The sequence below is a fragment of the Leptidea sinapis genome, chromosome 28 (genome assembly GCF_905404315.1).
Source record: "Leptidea sinapis chromosome 28, ilLepSina1.1, whole genome shotgun sequence".
Classification (NCBI taxonomy): Eukaryota; Metazoa; Arthropoda; class Insecta; order Lepidoptera; family Pieridae; genus Leptidea; species Leptidea sinapis.
The window spans coordinates 8,072,215-8,091,359 of record NC_066292.1 but is presented as its reverse complement, the minus strand read 5'-3'; the positions used below and the strand labels follow the sequence as shown (position 1 = coordinate 8,091,359).

At 37.2% G+C, this 19,145-nt stretch overlaps 2 protein-coding genes and 1 long non-coding RNA gene across 3 annotated transcripts in view; 1 reads left to right on the top strand and 2 right to left on the bottom strand.

Annotated features, from left to right (window-relative positions):
• LOC126972991 (uncharacterized) overlaps positions 1-19,145 on the top strand; it is a 34,243-nt gene that overhangs the window by 9,723 nt on the left and 5,375 nt on the right. The window contains exons 2-7 of the mRNA XM_050820111.1: positions 983-1,131; positions 4,425-4,583; positions 6,046-6,210; positions 7,852-7,965; positions 17,833-17,935; positions 18,637-18,770. Of these exons, the coding sequence (XP_050676068.1) occupies positions 983-1,131; positions 4,425-4,583; positions 6,046-6,210; positions 7,852-7,965; positions 17,833-17,935; positions 18,637-18,770 (824 nt within the window). The remainder of the gene's footprint in view (positions 1-982; positions 1,132-4,424; positions 4,584-6,045; positions 6,211-7,851; positions 7,966-17,832; positions 17,936-18,636; positions 18,771-19,145) is intronic.
• LOC126973025 (nicotinamide riboside kinase 1) lies at positions 10,411-14,706 on the bottom strand. Its single transcript, XM_050820154.1, has 4 exons — positions 14,556-14,706; positions 12,494-12,991; positions 11,081-11,207; positions 10,411-10,576 (listed from the first exon to the last, which is right to left on the bottom strand). The coding sequence occupies exons 2-4, from the start codon at positions 12,862-12,864 to the stop codon at positions 10,481-10,483; spliced, it is 594 nt and encodes a 197-aa protein (XP_050676111.1). The 5' UTR covers positions 12,865-12,991; positions 14,556-14,706; the 3' UTR covers positions 10,411-10,480.
• Positions 14,976-15,811, bottom strand: LOC126973038 (uncharacterized). Its single transcript, XR_007731251.1, has 3 exons — positions 15,608-15,811; positions 15,343-15,411; positions 14,976-15,056 (listed from the first exon to the last, which is right to left on the bottom strand). It is a non-coding gene; the product is annotated as an uncharacterized LOC126973038 (long non-coding RNA).

The window sequence follows — 19,145 nt, the reverse complement described above, 5'->3', positions numbered from 1 at the left end:
AATTGCCGGTATTGAGTGAAACAATAGGCTGCCATTATGTACATAATTCTTAATTTCGTGCAAGAGTCCATGAATTGAGGCCAATGAAGATGTTGTATAATGATAGGGTAGGTAGATAAGTGAAAACTTCTTTAGCATCACTGTGATTTGAAAGTGGATGAAACGAAAAAGCAAGACGAAAAAGAGACAGACACATAAATTCATAAGATTTAACGTGGGAGAAAATGAGATAGGAAACATTATACAGTGTTTTGGTATCATACTTACTGCTACTTTGTACATGCGATGATAGTTGAAGAAGAGACATATGAATTAATATAAATAAATAGATAGAAATATGCTATAAGTCGCCCACAGTGCAATTATCCTCTTCCCGATATTTAACATTCATCTCATTATCTTGAAGGTGTCACTTCTACTACGCTTGAATTGCACACATGTTATTTTTTTAGTACCTACAAGTTTCGAGCTTGTAAAGAATATTACTTAGCAAGGTTTTATTTCAGGATATCTTATGAGACGAAATGCTAGTTACATAGATACGTAGATACTCAATTTGTTTGGAACAAATTCACGATTTACCGATATCATTGCTGTCGATTATCTACTGACATTACCGAAATAGCTTGAATAATAGAATATAAATATTTGGATTCTTGTTGGGTGGAATAATTCAAATTAAATAACTAATTGCACAAAGGAGGTGGAACAAAACTTGTTTTCACATCATTATTATCTATGTATCATTAAATATCAAAATTTTATTTTTGTCAGGCATAACTTCCATAATTCCGGCATCGGCGGTATCGGCATATGGACTTAAATATTTTTTTAAATTCTACAAAACTAAAAGTTTATTTGTTAGCAAAATAATTAACTTATTTGATGTTTTGCTTAACTTAGGATTACGAGCGTAACCTTGTGGTCATGTCACCATATTTGTTACTGTGGACGTAGATGACACCAGTGTGTTATGTGGCAGGTGGTGTCTGCGCTGGTGACGGGCGAGCCGCCAGCGGAGCAGCCCGCGTCCAAGGCTCTGTCGGACGAGGCACACACACAGACAGACAGCGAGGAACCGCCCGAGGGATACTATGCGTTCGTCGAGTCTCCCAACGCGACGCCACCGCGGTGAGTCGTCCGACCACTCGGTTTTGGTAAACTTTGGCACATTCCATACACCTGGTTTATTTACTCATGTGCCGTAAAACAAAAATCAAACTTCGAATATATTGATTTCGAAAGTAAACGGTTGATTCTACAATTTGGAATTCTCTTGCCTACTACAAACCATTGTCCAAATAAAGTGATCCCTTTTTTTATGACAGTAAGGGACAAGACGAACAGGACGTTCAGCTGATGCTAATTGATACGCCCTGCCCATTACAATGCCACTCGGGATTCTTGAAACAAAAATTCTGAGCGGCACTGCAATTGTGCTCGTCACCTTGAGACATAAGAAGTCTCATTTGCCCATTAATTTCACTAGCTACGGCGCCTTTCAGACTGAAACACAGTGTGCTTACACATTACTGCTTCACCGCATATATAAGCGCCGTTGTGATACCCATAATCTAGCCGGCATCCTGTGCAATGGAGCCTCCCCCTGGTAAACTCGTAAACCTCTATTCAAACTCGTCTAACATAATATAGTAAGCAAAAGGAGAGACCGGTTAGGCTTAAATGAATTATTGAATACGTACACGATATGCGAACATCTCGAATGTGTTGCATAGTGTCCTTTTTGTGCAAACCAATCACAGCGAGTTGAGAGTATTCAGAGATCATTTACGCGTCACTTGGCGGTCTGTTCCCGTGGTTTTTGGCATCGACAACCCTATAAGGAACGACTGACTAAGTATAAGATGGATGTATGTCTTATGTTATTTTTATAGCATCATTAACCATATACATATATATACAGGGTTATTGGTAATTCTACGTATTCCCGTTAGGAGTTGATAGCGGTGGCTATTTGCCATAATTTAAACCCCCATATGTATGATGAAAAAGTGAACCATTTTTGAGTTATCAGGAGTTTTAGCTTTTTAATAAAAAGGCAAAATTACAAATTCAAAAATTTATTTAAAAAAATATTTGTATGTTACTTGAAATCCCTTGGTTATGACGTGAAAACAAGAATTATAAACGAAGCAAATGCGATGCGGTAAAATCATCATCATCATCAGCTGGAAGACGTCCACTACTGGACAAAGGCATCCCCTATAGATCGATATAAGCAAGTGTTTCGGTCTGAAGGGCGCCGTAGCTAGTGAATTTACTGGGCAAATGGGACTCAAGATCTTATGTCTCAAGGTGACGAGCGCAGTTGTAGTGCCATTCAGAATTTTTGGGGTTTTTCAATAATCCTGAGCGGCACTGCATTGTAATGGGCAGGGCGTATTAATTACCATCAGCTGAACGTCCTGCTCGTCTTGTCCCTAATCTTTATAAATAAAATAAATAAATAAATAATTTCCACGACGATCGGACCTGCGCTGCCCTCACCCAACGTATTCCGGCGATCTTGACGAGATCATCGGTCCATCTTGTGGGGGGCCTACCAACACTGCGTCTTCCGGAACGTGGTCGCCATTCGAGGACTTTTCTGCCCCACCGGCCATCTGTCCGTCTAACTATGTGCCCTGCCCACCGTCACTTCAGTTTCGCAATCATTATGACGGTGACTTTGATTCTCCTCATTTCTGATTCGATCTCGCAGGAAACTATAATTTAACTGAAACTTTAATTAGGCTTAGTTACAAAATGTCTTAATCGTTACTTATTGTTATGGTTTCGCGAATGACATCGCGATCCAAGTTAGCCCCATTATATGAAGCTTATTGGCGCAACCAATAGTTGTTAATTGTTATTACTACTAAATTGTTACTGGTTCTAAATTTTATTTTACATTTGTATTTTTTTAAATGTATATTGGTTATGTTTTTAATTAATTTTATGGAAATTTTATAAAAATGACCTTAAGCTTAGTTCGAATAACGAATTTCTCGCCTGAGGACCTACTCCTAAAATCAATATTCGATATATCGTGGCATTAGTCGTGTCGAATCCTACTCTTAGTTATATCGTATTCAATTTCGAAACAATGATCGAATGAACGAAACATTTTTCAAAATTATCAGTCCTAGCCCTACTCTTAGTTGAAAATGTCAGAGACGAATATTCGAATTTGACAAATAATCAAACGTCACTTTTACGATAATCTCAACGACACCTTCTAGGCTGTCGTTGCTATTATCGTTTCAAGTGTATACTTACTTACTTAGTACTTTCACACATTTCTCCCTTAAAAAGGTAGTTAATATTATGGGTGTTTATAACTAACCGTACTAACACTTGTTGCCAATTCTTCAGTTCACAAAAAAAACCACGGCTATTTAAACCAATCATTTCCTTTTAAATCAGCTCTTTCAGATAAATTAAAATAAAAAATCTTACTAAAAACTTCAATCAGATAAATTAAAATAAAAAATCTCTACACCTTGACCTTGGCCGAATCGTCGACATTCAGTCGACGGAGCCAGTTAATTAAAAAAAAGTATATTTGACATACAATAATAATATTTAATAAATATTATTCAAATAATTATATGCGATTTACTATACAACAGGTTTTTTTTACTACCAAGTAAGTTGAGTCATTTTGTTGATCGTTTATGCGTAGAAAGTAATGCAAATGGCCGCCTGAGAAATAGGAAGTCGACAAGAAGGGTTGAATTACTTTTTTTTACATTTTATTATGCGCAAGTTTAGTTTTATTTATTCAATTTTAAATGGTCATATTAAATTCATTATATAATTTTTGAATAATTACATGTTGTGTAAATGATACCAAATTGGTGATGCAGAGTCCGGCATGGTCCTTAGCACCTAAGCTATGTTTTGACTTTTGACACTTATCAGCGACATAGAACAGATAATATTTTGTTTTTCAAGGTTTGCGCATAATTCATTCCCTCTAACATCGTAAAAAACTCAAAATATTAGTCTATGGTAACGATGTTGTTACGATAAACTATACGGAATACGAATATTATTTGTTAGAGTAGGGTAGGTGCGATATATTCGGAGTATTATCGTTTCGTTTTGAATATATCGTTGTCGATTTTGCGAGTAGACCTGCTGCTTCCTGTGTGATTGTGATTTTTTTTTGTGTTTCTTTAAAATAAGTTATTAGTTGTTATAACATTTTAGGAGAGCTAAGATCATGGCTTTTAAAATAATCCACAAGCCAAGTTTCATAATTTTTTTTTGTTTTTCAGGCTTTTAGTGAAAAAAAAATTGTAATAATATTTTTTTTTTGTCTCGCATTTTTAAATTTGGGCGCATAATTGTCGTCTTAATATTGATAAATAATCAGTGGTAAATTGTTTTTATAATGGCATCTGTGTTGGTGTCGACAGGGTGCGCGCGCCCCCCTACCGGCAAGTAGCCACCGAGTGCGCGCAGGGGGCGGAATCCCGCGCGCACGTGTCTGCAGACAACCTGTGCGGGGACCTCAACCGCGGCATAATTCCGCGGAACCCCATGGGCCAGAACCCTAGCGGGGAACCCTATCCTTTGTAAGTATCCAAATAGAAATCTAATATTGTTTAATCAGAGACAAGGCTTCTAATCTATATTGCCTATATAAATACTTCTTAATTATACTTACATAAGTTCCAGACGTTTTAATTTTGTACCATTGGCCAGTCGTAACAGCTGCGTTATTTCACTTCCAACTCATCCCGTTTTGTGTCTGTTCCACGAAACTTGTGAGATCAATGGAGTTCAAGGTACAGCTTAGTGTAACTTGAAGACACATCATTAAAAAGGAAATAACGAATGAATATGTATTCATGTACCTAATACTCAATCCACATATGCAACACAAAATACGCGTTAAATAAATTATCGTAAGAACAAAAACATTTAATTAATTAGGAACAATAAATTAGGATATCCCCACCATCTGGAAGTGTGGCGGTCCTCCACAGTGCGGTTTTCAAGGAGCTTTCTTCCACGTACTACGAAAAGAAAGCGTATACACCTTCCTTAAAGGCCGGCAACACTCCTGTGATTCCTCTGGTGTTGCAAGAGAATGTGGGCGGCGGTGATCAATTAACACCAGGTTACCCGTATGCTCGTTTGTCCTCCTTTTCCATAAAAAACTTAAATGTTTCAATCTTTGTCATACCTATGTATTAATGATATAAACTATTAATATTGCTCCTATCTACCTATGTGTATAAAATATTTATATTTTTAGTTATATTGATTCATTATATGCTGAATTATTCACTACATGGTTTATTGATAATGTTATCATTATATTATTACAAGCGAAACCCAGTCAAAATAACATGTAACAGACAAAACTGCAACATGTGCTTCACAACTTTGTTCCCAACACATTACAATTTTGATTTGTTTGTTACGACTGTTTTATAGCGCTTACGTTATTTCTGGACGTACTTACTGTCCCTTTCTCTGGTATAGGGGTAAAAGGGATAGGTACTTCAATGTATACCCTATTCTTGATAATTTAATGTATGTTCATAGGTACATAAGTGAATTTGCTAGAAACTGTCATAGCCATAATGTTAACACCAGGAATAGACATAAATATAATGCCTACTACTCAGCTAAGTCGAGTTAGTATGTCTTTTGTGGGGCGATGTATATGCTTTTACAACAAGATCCAAGAAAATGTTCAAAACAAGTATTGCCTTATTCAAAAGAACTGTTAAAAACGTTTGTGTGGTAAGGGTTACTATAACATAAATGACTTTTTTAATGATACCACAGATTGGGAATGGAGCGACCGCCCTCAGGCTATTAAGTAATAAGTTTAATTGTACAATATTACTTTGTAATCATATTTCTTTGATGAACAAAAAAGAGGCCCGCTGAGTTTGTTACGCCCATTCTTCTCAGGTCTGAGGCATTCGTTCTAGAATGGGTGGTAGTTTTTACCTTTCAATAAGTGATGTCACATCCTATTTTGAATAAAAATATTTGAATTTAAATTTGTTTGGTTCACAGTGAGCTGATCCGTAACCACACCCTCCGCTACCTGTCCCGTACGCTGCCCGTGCTGCGCGCCGACGACGCCCTGCCGCGCGTGGCGCACGTGGCCGCCCCCTCCCCCTCCCCCGCCGGCTACGGGCCCCCCGCGCCCAACTCGCTGTCCGAGCTACAGCACAACAGGTGGGCACTCCTACATTGTTCTCAGGGCCGTGCATTGGTTTTCAAGCAAGGTAGGCCTGCGGGTCTCCCGCGCCCAACTTGCAGTACGAGCTGCAGCACAACAGGTGGGCACTTTTACATTGTTCTCAGGGCCGTGCATTGGTTTTCAAGCAAGGTAGGCCTGCGGGTCTCCCGCGCCCAACTTGCAGTACGAGCTGCAGCACAACAGGTGGGCACTTTTACATTGTTCTCAGGGCCGTGCATTGGTTTTCAAGCAAGGTAGGCCTGCGGGTCTCCCGCGCCCAACTTGCAGTACGAGCTGCAGCACAACAGGTGGGCACTTTTACATTGTTCTCAGGGCCGTGCATTGGTTTTCAAGCAAGGTAGGCCTGCGGGTCTCCCGCGCCCAACTTGCAGTACGAGCTGCAGCACAACAGGTGGGCACTTTTACATTGTTCTCAGGGCCGTGCATTGGTTTTCAAGCAAGGTAGGCCTGCGGGTCTCCCGCGCCCAACTTGCAGTACGAGCTGCAGCACAACAGGTGGGCACTTTTACATTGTTCTCAGGGCCGTGCATTGGTTTTCAAGCAAGGTAGGCCTGCGGGTCTCCCGCGCCCAACTTGCAGTACGAGCTGCAGCACAACAGGTGGGCACTTTTACATTGTTCTCAGGGCCGTGCATTGGTTTTCAAGCAAGGTAGGCCTGCGGATCTCCCGCGCCCAACTTGCAGTACGAGCTGCAGCACAACAGGTGGGCACTTTTACATTGTTCTCAGGGCCGTGCATTGGTTTTCAAGCAAGGTAGGCCTGCGGGTCTCCCGCGCCCAACTTGCAGTACGAGCTGCAGCACAACAGGTGGGCACTTTTACATTGTTCTCAGGGCCGTGCATTGGTTTTCTAGCAAGGTAGGTCTACGAGCCTCCCGCGCCCAAATCGCTGTCCGAGCTGCAGCAGAACAGGTGGGCACTCCTACATTGTCCTTAGGGCTCATAAAATTTATTGAAGTAGGTGTTACTTTGCGGAAATCCATAACTATCCAAATGTTTTGAGTTTTTCTCCAAAATCGTCTCGTGTCATATTTTGGCGAGTCAACATGTCCTGAGGATGCTTTGTGTAGAGGAAAAACACGTGTCGAATTGTTTAAAAGACAATTATTGGAGGAATTATCACTAAAGAAAAACTCAAAACATTTGGTTAATTTGGATATGATATGACTAAAACTGATGGAAATCACTTAAAATTATAAAAACTTTTTAAATATTATTAAATTGATGTTCAGTATGTGTAGGAGAAGTTTAATAAGCGTCACGTTTTTGTACAATATAGTGATAGGTAGGTAGGTAACCGTGATTACACGCTACAATACTAGAAAATATTGGGGATTATGTTTGAAAAGATAAGTCTGGTAGGCTGTATAAGATAAAAACGTAGTCGTTTTAAACGGATACATTTACAAAGTTCAGTCCCAGCCGATGTTCAGACGTTACTAAACACAGCAGATTATCTGAGCGAGCGCCAGGCACTACATCTGCTTAATTATTCTCGACTATTAGAAAATGAAATTTCCAAATATTGCTTCTCAGGAAGAAAGTACCTACGCTCTAGAAGCAGTGTTTCTGCCACTGTACATTACCTAATTATATTAAATATTCATGACCACCCAGACTGGAGGAGCGCGGCAAGCGGTCCGCGGACGCGAGGGACATGCCCATGGAACACCGCGCCGCAGACGGCAGCGACAACCGACAGGGACGCAAGCTGTGCGAGGGAAACGGAGTGTGAGTGTTGAACCTACTTATATTTGAATAGAAACAAGCGCCATAAACACGTTATACAAATTAGCAATCCTATCCGAGCATTCCAGATATTTCAACCGTTATAACTGTAAACGTGTCCTTAACATTACTATGATCACGTCAATGCGTTCGAAAGAGTGATAGTTTATAAAAGAAGGCAAACGGGCACGAGACATCCGCAAATCCAGGGGTCGAGAGATGTGTTGCAAGATCCTGAAGTATCGGATCGGGAAAATTGCAACCGGTAATAGATTCCACAAAGTGCCAGTACGAGGCAAGTTGAAAACCGGGCGGTTGTGGAGTGCCAGACGTCAACTTTCCATTTTGACGTAATGTCCCTTGGTGAAATTCGGCCGCTGATATCAAACCGAACCACTCCTTAGCTCCCCGTGATAAATGCCGTTAAAGATGCAGAGCGAACCCACATCTCTACGCAACGCCTAAGGCATGCAGTCAAATAGAAGAATCTGTTACCACCCTTAACATTTAGGGGGATGAAAAATAGACGTTGGCCGATTCTCAGACTACCCAATATGCACTCAAAAATTTCATGAGAATCGGTCAAGCCGTTTCGAAGGAGTTTAACTATAAACACCGCGACATGAGAATTTTACATATTAGATAAAAGTTGAACTAATTTCATTTATACTTGTCTTAATAAATAAAACTGTTTATATATATTTAAAAAAAAAACATTATCGATTTAACTATTCAAATTCAAATATTTTTTATTCAAAATAAGGTTCAAATCAACACTGTAAAATATTATTTATTCAAAAACGGCAAAAACTACCTTAACTTACCCTTGGGTAGACCCAGACCTGAGAAGAAGGGGCGTATGAAACTCAGCGGGTATTTTTAAAATAAAATATCTTTAAAATTTAGATAAGTTCGTACAACAAAAGATGTGTCAGTTTGTAAAAATTCTTGGATGTTCAAACTTCTCAGGCTGTTTGAACTTTTGTTGATTCTAATCAGCAAGGTTTCTTTTGGGTTCAGAGTGTCGATACCAATTTATTATTATTCACTGATATGGTGTATACTGATTTTGCCAAGTATTTTGACCAAATTTGTCTAAACACTACAAGTAATATAGAAAAAAGGACTCAAGTGGTTGTTTGAAGGGTTTCACTGTTCGCATCACAATAATAATATATAGAAATAAGTTCCAGTGGCCCTCAAGGATCCAACTTTGGGCCGTTATTATTTAAACTCTATATAAAAGATATTTTTGTTATTATAGCTAGTTATTCCAATATATTTATTACTTTACGCAGATGTTAGAATATTTCACAATCATCTTTCAGACACATATTGTGTCGAAAATAAAATGTTTTTATATTTAGATAAATATCATCTAATTAGCGTTATAGTAGAAAACACAACATTAATAACAGAAATAGTTTATTCGGTAAAGATTTATCACGTATTACACTGCTTCGTCATATGGATATCGTCATAGACTCTCAATTGTCATTTGTACCGCATATAGATTGTGTAAACAATTGGGATTTATTTTAAGAGTGTAAGCCTTACAAGTCTCAATTAACAAAATTAAAATTACATTATAATTGTTTGGTACCGACTCATCGTGGGTTCGTCTGCCAGTCTTCAAAGAGGCATACTTTTATAGAAACCATATGGACAGAATAGAAAGAATTTAAACAAGTTTATAGGATGTCTAGATTATATATATGTTTGGTCACGAATATTTGGACTATGAGACTATCAATGTTTTAATAAGTTTAATACAACACAATGTTATTCAGAATTTCGGATAGCAGGATGGTTTACATTAAAAAAATAATAGTTAAAAAAAACTAAAAAGTACGCTTTATTTAAAATTCAACTAAAAATAGAAAATAAATTTAAATTGAAAATAGTGTAAAAATATATTTTATTGTAAAAAAAAGCGTGGGGTGTAAAAGAATTATTATTTTAATATCTTAAAAAGCACCCCACGCTTTTTTTACAATAAAATATATTTTTTACACTATTTTCAATTTAAATTTATTTTCTATTTTTTAGTTGAATTTTATATAAAGCGTGCTTTTTAGTTTTTTTTAACTATTATTAATTTTTAATTTCTTATTCAAATTAGTGTAATGTCATCGGTCCTCGATAAATCTACAAAGTTTGAACGAAATCTAGCCGTAAAGTGGGTCAAAATCGCGCCCAAAGAAGTCGGTTACAAACATACAAACATACAGGTGAAGCTAATATAAAGCGTATAATAATAGATATTGAGCTATGTCAATTAGTTTAATAATGCTGCCTTATATATAAAATAATTAAATTTAAGTTGTACCTACGTCCTACCTCAATAATTCTCCACTTTATATGGACTGTTAATTAAAATAAAGAACTATAGGCCTACTTAATTTCAGTTTATAAAAAAAATACTTTATACGTAAGGAAACAACTGTGTGTAGATATTAGATAAACTAATTTATTGAACACATGATACGGCCGGAGGGGCTGGGTTGAGAGGCTGGCTCTAGACAGGCCCGCAGCTGGTGAGGTCCCCGACCACAGTGTCCAACACGTCGGGTCTGGTTCCGTCCAGGAGAGTGACGCGCCCGTCTTTTTCTATCTGTTTCAACATAATGTACATACAGTAGGTATTATTGGGAATTAAACACATTTATTACGAATTAAGGAGGTGCTGTAAGATTACTAGTAACCCAAACAGAAGATCTGGTATGGACACTCCTGTGTCAGTTTGACAACTCACAGCTGCCCAAACTGTCTCGGTTCCAGTACTCCGCATACCGCTTCATGCCTTAGTGTTTTGCTCAATTGTCTTCATTGTAAATTTATTATAGGGATTGAAGGAAATTAGAACGATATTCTTTGTGCGATGTTTCCGAGTCGATAGCACATCGGAGCCTTTGTGTAAACCCACACCCACCTACAAGGATGTCATTGTACGTGGTGTTCCAAGAGTTTGGTCAGCGGTGATCACTCACCATCAATTGACCCGCATGCCCGTTTATCCTTCTATCCTCCTAACCGCCACATAACACAGAGCTGTTATGCAGCCTCACATGGTGCTCTCAAAATGAAAGACAAAGTCGTGATCTAAAAGCAGCCTCACCTCAGCCCGGTACCGCAGATGCTCAGGCCACACGCACTGCTCGAAGTAACCGTCGATGTCGGGCGGGTCGTACAGTCGCATCGTGCGCCGCTCGAAACAAATGCCATACTCCAGTATAAAGTAATATCTGTCAGTTGAAAACAGATTATGATCTTATTAGCAATTATATTGTCATCATTGTGAGGCAAGAGATCTCTTGAAGACTTCTTCTCAATGTGATACCACAAGGATCTGTCCTTGGACCATTCCTTTTCCTTGTTTACATGAATGATCTACCATACCTTCTAGACACAAATGATATTAAAATTTAATTCTGCTCAAGCAATAAGTAATCAAATTGTATTGTATCAAAATCAAAAATTTTGATAAAACTTAGCTACAACACAAGGTGAAAAGTTTTCTCCCAAACTGCCAATATCAACTAGACCTATACCAAAAACACCAATGGTCTGCTGAGATAGTCCTGTTACTAAATAGTTATAATGTGAAATATTTAGTATGCAATACTCTTATGAGATGATTCTCTTTAAAAGAAGAGAGTCTCTTTAAAACAAACGACTTCAAAAATAATTTAAATCCTAAATTAAGTAATTCATCTCCACGAGGTAGGAGGAGTATAGTATATTGTTATGGGGCAGTGCGGCCGATATTAATACCATCTTTGTGCTGCAGAAGAGGGCTTTTCGCGCGATTTATAACCTAGGTCCTAAAGAATCAAAGAGAAAAATTTAAAGAAATAAACATTATGACTGTTGCTTCTCAATATATTTTTGATAATGTTCTGTATGTTCATAAGCACAATGAGGAATTTTCTAGAAACTGTGACATTCATAATGTTAACACGAGGAACAAACATAAACTTGTTATGCCTACTACTCGGTTAGTAAGTCTTTTGTTGGGCGATGTATATGTTTCTAGAATATGATCACAGAAAATGTACAAAACAAATTTGTTATGAAATTTAAAAGAATTGTTAAAAACTTTTGTGTGGGAAAGGTTACTATAGCATAAACAATTTTCTTAATGACACCACAGACTGGGAATGAACACACTCAGGCTCTTTAATTATAAATGTTTATTGTACGATATCACATTGTAATCCATATTTTAATATTTAAAAAAACATGCCCACTGAGTTTCTTGCGCCCATTCTTCTCAGGTTTGAGGCAGTCTTTTTTGAATGTGTGGTAATTTTTGACGTTCATAAAGTGATTTTGAATCCTATTTTGAATAAAAATATTTGAATTTGAATTATCAGTCAAACTGCTGAATATTATAATAATAATAATGTCTATTCATACTTTGAGGTTGAATGGAAGAAAATGTATTGGACAAACGCAATGTGAATGAATCTGACACATGCTAGCAGTGAAGATGTATTTATTTTGGTTCTTGATTTATTTAATAACTGACCTTAAATTACATAATTCCATAATAGGTTTATAGTTCAACACAGTGAACCCTTCAATGATGACAAATTTCTTTCCGGGAACCTCCAACTTGCCCTCTGCTCTCACTTCACAACTGTAGTGACTCTTATTCTCACCCCGCATCAAACTGACAATATCATTATACATTGTGTCCATATCCAGTGCTGACAATATATCATAGTTATTATGATCTAAGTTCTGACACTTGACATGATGTGGACTATCATCAGGGTAGAAGTATTTATCTTGATGAAACACATACACAGGAACTAATAAGTCTTTAAGTCTATTTGATAATGTTGTCTTTCCACCACAAGTTACACCTGATATACCTATAATCACCCAGTTGGACATCTTTATAAATATGGGTACAGATGGTATAGTGTAAAACACATGAGCCCCCCGATAAAAAAAAGTCCCCAAACAGCACAGAACAGAAGACCCCACTGTGGATTTGGAATATATTTGTAAATAGGAAGCTCTGAAAAAAAATTCAAAAAACAAATATTGGTGAAAACATTAAATAACATCTGGTAATGAGAAATACAAGTGACTTTAGACCGACCGTTTATCTGAGTCCTCGCCTGCGGGGTACAGGGGCGCGGGGGTATGACGACAAAGGGAACTGAGGCAGGTGCGGGCGGCGGGGGCGGTTAGTGAAATGAGCGATTACAAAAATTCGCCCGCCTGTCTCAGTCCCCTTTGTCGTCATACCCCCGTGCCCCTGTACCGCGCAGGCGAAGACTCAGATAAACGGTCCGCCTATACTAGCTGAGTTTTGCATTTTTTTATTATATTGACACACTTATACAAATTATCTTGCCACAAACTAGGCATAGCCTGTACTATGGGTACAAGACAACGATATATAGTACAGTATATAGTAGTACACACATAAAACATATATTTAGATAAAACTAGCTTATTAAAATATTGATGTCAGTACCAATAACACAATATGTAAAACAATAACCATACAATTTGTCTCAAAATGTATGGTTATGGTTTGTAAAGTGGCTTTGGTACAGTTCACTGCAGCCCTGTTTCACTGAGACCCATGTGATGTGTGATAAATTAATTCTCAAAATGTAAGCCTCATTGATATGAATTACTGTAATAAATTTTGATACATATACAATAACAAACATACTATTCTTATTGCAACACAACCGTAACCTACAATCTAGGTTTCTATTGTATATCTTCACTCAGCCATGTTTTATTTTCTACATACATAACGTAACACTATAATATATACATTTAACATAATAACATTAATAGCCCTAGCAGTTAAGTATGAAATTTATGAAAAGAAACTTAAAATGTCTTCAAAGTTAAATTTGAAAATAAAAATTTTATGAACAATGTGGGATTTTGAACCCACAACCTCCGGAGTTCCGTGCTGGTGCTCTAACCAACTGAGCTAACCATTCGAGTACCACCTCATTATAAAATTCTGTTTACTTTGTTCAACTCTCAGGTTGTGGCTTCATCTACAGGATCTACTTTACAGTTGATAACCTGCTCAACCCTAATATTTTAAAGTGATAACCCTCACTTCTAGGATTAATAACATATTGTTTAGATTTACAAGAGGGACATCTCAAGTAAATTTCCTAATATGCAAAATATTGGGGTTGAGCAGGTTATCAACTGTAAAGTAGATCCTGTAGATGAAGCCACAACCTGAGAGTTGAACAAAGCAAACAGAATTTTATAACAAGGAGGTACTCGAACGGTTAGCTCAGTTAGTTAGAGCACCGGCACGGAACGCCGGAGGTCGTGGGTTTGAATCCCACATCATTCATAAAATTTTGTTTTTCAAATTTTATTTGTGTATTAATCCTAGAAGTGAGGGTTATCACTTTAAGAACATAACATATTGTTTAAAATGTCTATTAGAAATAATACATAATAGAAGTAGAAATCCTAGAATATAATTAATAATGTGTATAGAGTCTGAGAACCAGTTTAATAAAATATGTAGGATTATGTTTTAGAAAATATTGAAAAATTTAAAAGATTTTAATTAAATAGGTACTCACCGTCGTCTATGAAGGGATATGAGTTGACCCAAAATATAAACAATGTAAATACAACTAGAGTGGACACAAGAGTCACTTTCCCAAGCACTGCGTCTGGTAAGTCCATAAATACATTATAAAAATGTATGTAGCAAAAGTTAGCTACAAAAATATGTGTTTTCAAATGATTCAAATGACTCTTCAGGAAATAAAATTGACTTTTCGTTCTCCTTCTTCGTTTCAACTTTCTCAAGCAATGGTTTTCCTTTAACAGCTCTTTCTAGTATCTGTAATAGTCATAACACATAAGCAATCAAAATAGTTAGCACAGAATAACACATTATTGGTATTAAGTACATATTGTCCATGTGCAACTCACTTTCTGAGCAACCTCAGAATTAGAAACAGGTTTTGACAGTTCAAGTAGTTTTCTAATGTTATCCTCTGCAGTATTATCTACTTTCTTCAATTTTTCTTTCTGGTTTCCCTGTTTAGTTTTGCGTCGATATGGATTGAATGGATCTGAAATAATGTGTTCTTAAATTAATGGTTAGGTAGGAAGTACAACAGTTTATCACTAGGTGCTGATAAATTATTTATGAATAGAAATTAAGTATATTTTTATTACTCAAGAGCTTATCGTGTCGTCAAATATACCGTTGTAAACGCCAGATAATCGTGGAGTCGGTAGTTTTATTTTTATTACAACCTTATGACGGCATTGATATGGCTCACTATTCCAACTCCATGATACCTAGTGGGTACAATTAAATGACGTAACACTTATGTACTATGTTCTGTGACATACCTTGACCCACACTGTTTGTGCGCCAGCTAACTTCCGTACGCCGCTTGCTTTTCTTAGCACCACCGTTTTCTAAAACATAACCTTTATTTGTAATTTTGATTAAATGAGTTTTGATTTACTTAAATATAACCGAACATCCATACCCTCCTCATCAACTAATGTTAGAGCTTGTCGCACTAAAGCAGAGGACATTTTAGATTGTATCAAAAATACATTGATATTTATTTTACAACAATTATTGTTAAGAAAATTGTATAAACATAACCTCAGCAGCACTGTTTATGTCAATCACTTCAAAGTTTCATACTTCAAACCGTCCATAGATAATACAATTAAACTAGAGTTCTAACTATATGTAAATAGAGCTTCAAATTACATGTAAACATAACTAACTTCAAAACTTTTCAACTTAAAACTTTTGAAAGTGCAGTGTGTGAGTGTGTAACAATTATTCCAACACCTACAAACTACAAAGGTTGACCGAGTTGCTCTTTGATCAGATGACATGTCAGCTGACACATGTCTGAGACATGTCAAAGTCACAACGTCATCTAAGTTAATAAGATATAAAAAAAAAACTACGTTTATCTTAACCGACTTCAAAAACTGAATTGACAACGTTTTTGAAGTCGGTTAGAAATGTAAAACTGACAGCTAGATAGAACGAAGTAAGAAAGAGGAGTAGTTCTAAATTCAACTTTATATTTTTTCTGTTTGTTACCTAATACTATTATAAAAATTAAATTATAATTAACAAGCATTTTGATATAGAAAGTACTTACTTTCTACCTACTTAGGTAGGTATCTAACGTTTGGTGAATTGGATCTGAAAATGAAAATAATAAAAGAACACCGCTAGGTGTTTATCCAGTGGGTGGCTCCTATGCGCAGGATGCCGATTGCCGGCTTGATTATGGGTACCACAACGGCGCCTATTTCTGCCGTGAAGCAGTAGCTAATGTGTACCTAAACATTACAGTGTTTCGGTTTGAAAGGCGCCGTAGCTAGTGAAATTACTGGGCAAACGAGACTTAACATCTTATGTCTAAAGGTAACAAGCGCAATTGTAATGCCGCTCAGATATTTTGGGTTTTGCAAGAATCCTGAGCGGCACTTCATTGTAATGGGCAGAACGTATCAGTTACCATCTGCTGAACGTCCTGTTCGTCTCGTCCCTTATTTTCATTAAAAAAATGCATTTTTCAAAGAGAAGTATTTGACATGAAGTGGCAAGATAGTTCAAGCGACTACAACCAACCATTTTCAAAGGGAATGGAAAAAGTACCATCGAATTAATCTAGAGATTTAGCCGGAAGGAAGGCATCGGAACTTATTTAAATAGAACCATGTATCCTAGCCGATTAGACTTATTAAAGTTGTTGTAAGACTTACTATTTTCTTTAAACATAATTTCTATTTCTTTAGGTTTTGATGGTATTGTTCCGCGTAACAAATACTAAATAGGTACTTATTATATAACGGGCACCCAAAACTTTTCTGTACAACTATGGCAATCAAAGAGAAATCAAGCAAAAGAGATTTGGATATCCATTTAATTAATTATTAGAAACAATAATTGTGTAGGTATTAAAAAATTACAAGTAAAGTAAAGTGTCCAAAATTTGAAAATATCAGTCTTAAAAATGTTCTATTCGATTCGAGTGTTTGCTTGTAGCACAGTAGACATAATATTATGTACCAGTATGGAACCTAAGCCTTGTTGATAAAATACCTACCTGCACGTGCGTACACTCCATTGAAGCAATGGGGTTGTCAGGTTATTTTTCTAACCGACTTTAAAAAAAGGAGGAGGTTCTCAATTCGACTATATTTTTTACGATTTCCTTATGGGGCGTTGCGGTGCGTAAAAAAGTAAAAAGCGTAAGAATTATAATTAAAATTATAATAATAGTATAACAATAAATCAATCTTATATACTACACTACCTTATAGTTTAAAAAATGAAAACCGGAGTTTTGATGGAGCCGAGTTCAAATAGCCGTATACCACGCAATAAATTTTTAAATAAAATCTCCCCAAAAGACCCCAAAGATTTCCACCACGATCGGTCCTGCACCAACCTGTACTGCATCCAACGTATTTCGGACCGTCGGTCCATCTTATGTGGGACCTACCAACACTGCGCCTTCCGGTACGTGACCGCCATTCGAGGACCTGCCCACTGCCAATTCACTTTCGCAATCATTTGGGCTGTGTCGGTAACTTTGGTTCTCCTACGGCTTTCCTTGTTTCTGATTAGATCTCGCAGGTTAACTGCGAGCCGAGAGGCTTTGAGCTTTCTCATAAGGTCCATAGTTAGCGACCACGTCTGCGTCCAGAAGCAGATTATATTTAATTACGTTACGTAAGATCCTTTATTTTTGACAAAATGAAGTAGTTTCCGACGACAGAATCAATAAGCCACCACTACCTAGTTATCAGCATGACGCATTTAGTCATATTTTTATCCATATTATGTTATTTTTTCAGATTCTGCATGTTATACCGAGCAATAAGCGGTGAAAGTAGTGGACCAGAGCGACGAGAAGATCCCGGGGTTCCTCATAGTCCGCACACCCCTCACAGACATGAGGTGAGGAGCAATTTATATCTAGTTTTAATGGTTCAGGGTTGAATTATTATTTTTAATATCAGAGGGGACATAGTGTAATTGCAGGCGTGAGGCTAAATTTATAATTCGGAATTAATATCTACATAAAATTAAACTTGGTAAAGGGTTTTTATATATAGGCGCGATTTTCGACAGCGCATAGCTGCCATCTTGTTCGCTTAAAGTTCATCATGGAACGCTACACGCTACAACAAGGCAGAAATTGTTAAAATGTATTATCAAAAGCAGTGCTATATTGGCTTAACGTTCCGTGCATTGCGTCCTGAGGGTTTTAGAGCATTTGGCGTGTGACCCTGCTTTCGGAAAAAAATATCTTCAGGAAATGAGCCTTATTAGGCTCATTTCTGATTGAGTGGATTTGTTATCAAACAAAACTACCGGATTTGAGCGCCGAAAACCATGTAGGCTCATTTCAACGTTGCTGTGATTCCTCTGGTTGTGGCCCGTACGTACTCGTTTGTCTTCCTTTTCCGAAAAAAACCCCTAGTTCAATTGAACAGTCAAATTTGACTGTGACATGACTTTAAATTTCTGTTAACTTTCTTTGACTTACATCACAACATACAAGTACCCATCTTAGTTAATAATTTTTTATATGATTTTTTTATTTTTATTTAGTTTTTGACTCAGATTTCTGATTTTTGTTATTATTATGTAATTAGGGTCCCCCCACACCATGTCCGGCGCGCGTCGAGTACGCGACACCAGTGTTCGCCCGCAACTACCAAGGTGTTTGGCGCTATGTCGTACAAATACCTTATGAAGGATACTTCACGCAGACTGTCGAAGTCACGCGGTATGTGGACTCTGTCTATATTGTTTATTATTCGTGGCATGACTATGAATAAACCTGTATTACTTGATAGTAGAAGGTTACACTTCATCAGTGGTTGCATTATACGATCGTTGGTGCCGTCAAACGGCCGTTCCCAATATACTATCTACAGATAGGAATAAATTACTACCTTCTACTGACAGTAATTAGCTGTCAATAATCTGAAGCTGTCCCAATATACCCGATAAGTCATTCTTATCGCCTTATATTGGGAGGCGTGAATTGCAATTTCCAAACTTCTAAGCTTCTATGCGTACGCTGCTAACCTGTACGTCCTTCCATTGACAGACAGCGTGTATGGATAAGGTAAGATACCGTCGATAAGTTTATTGGGAC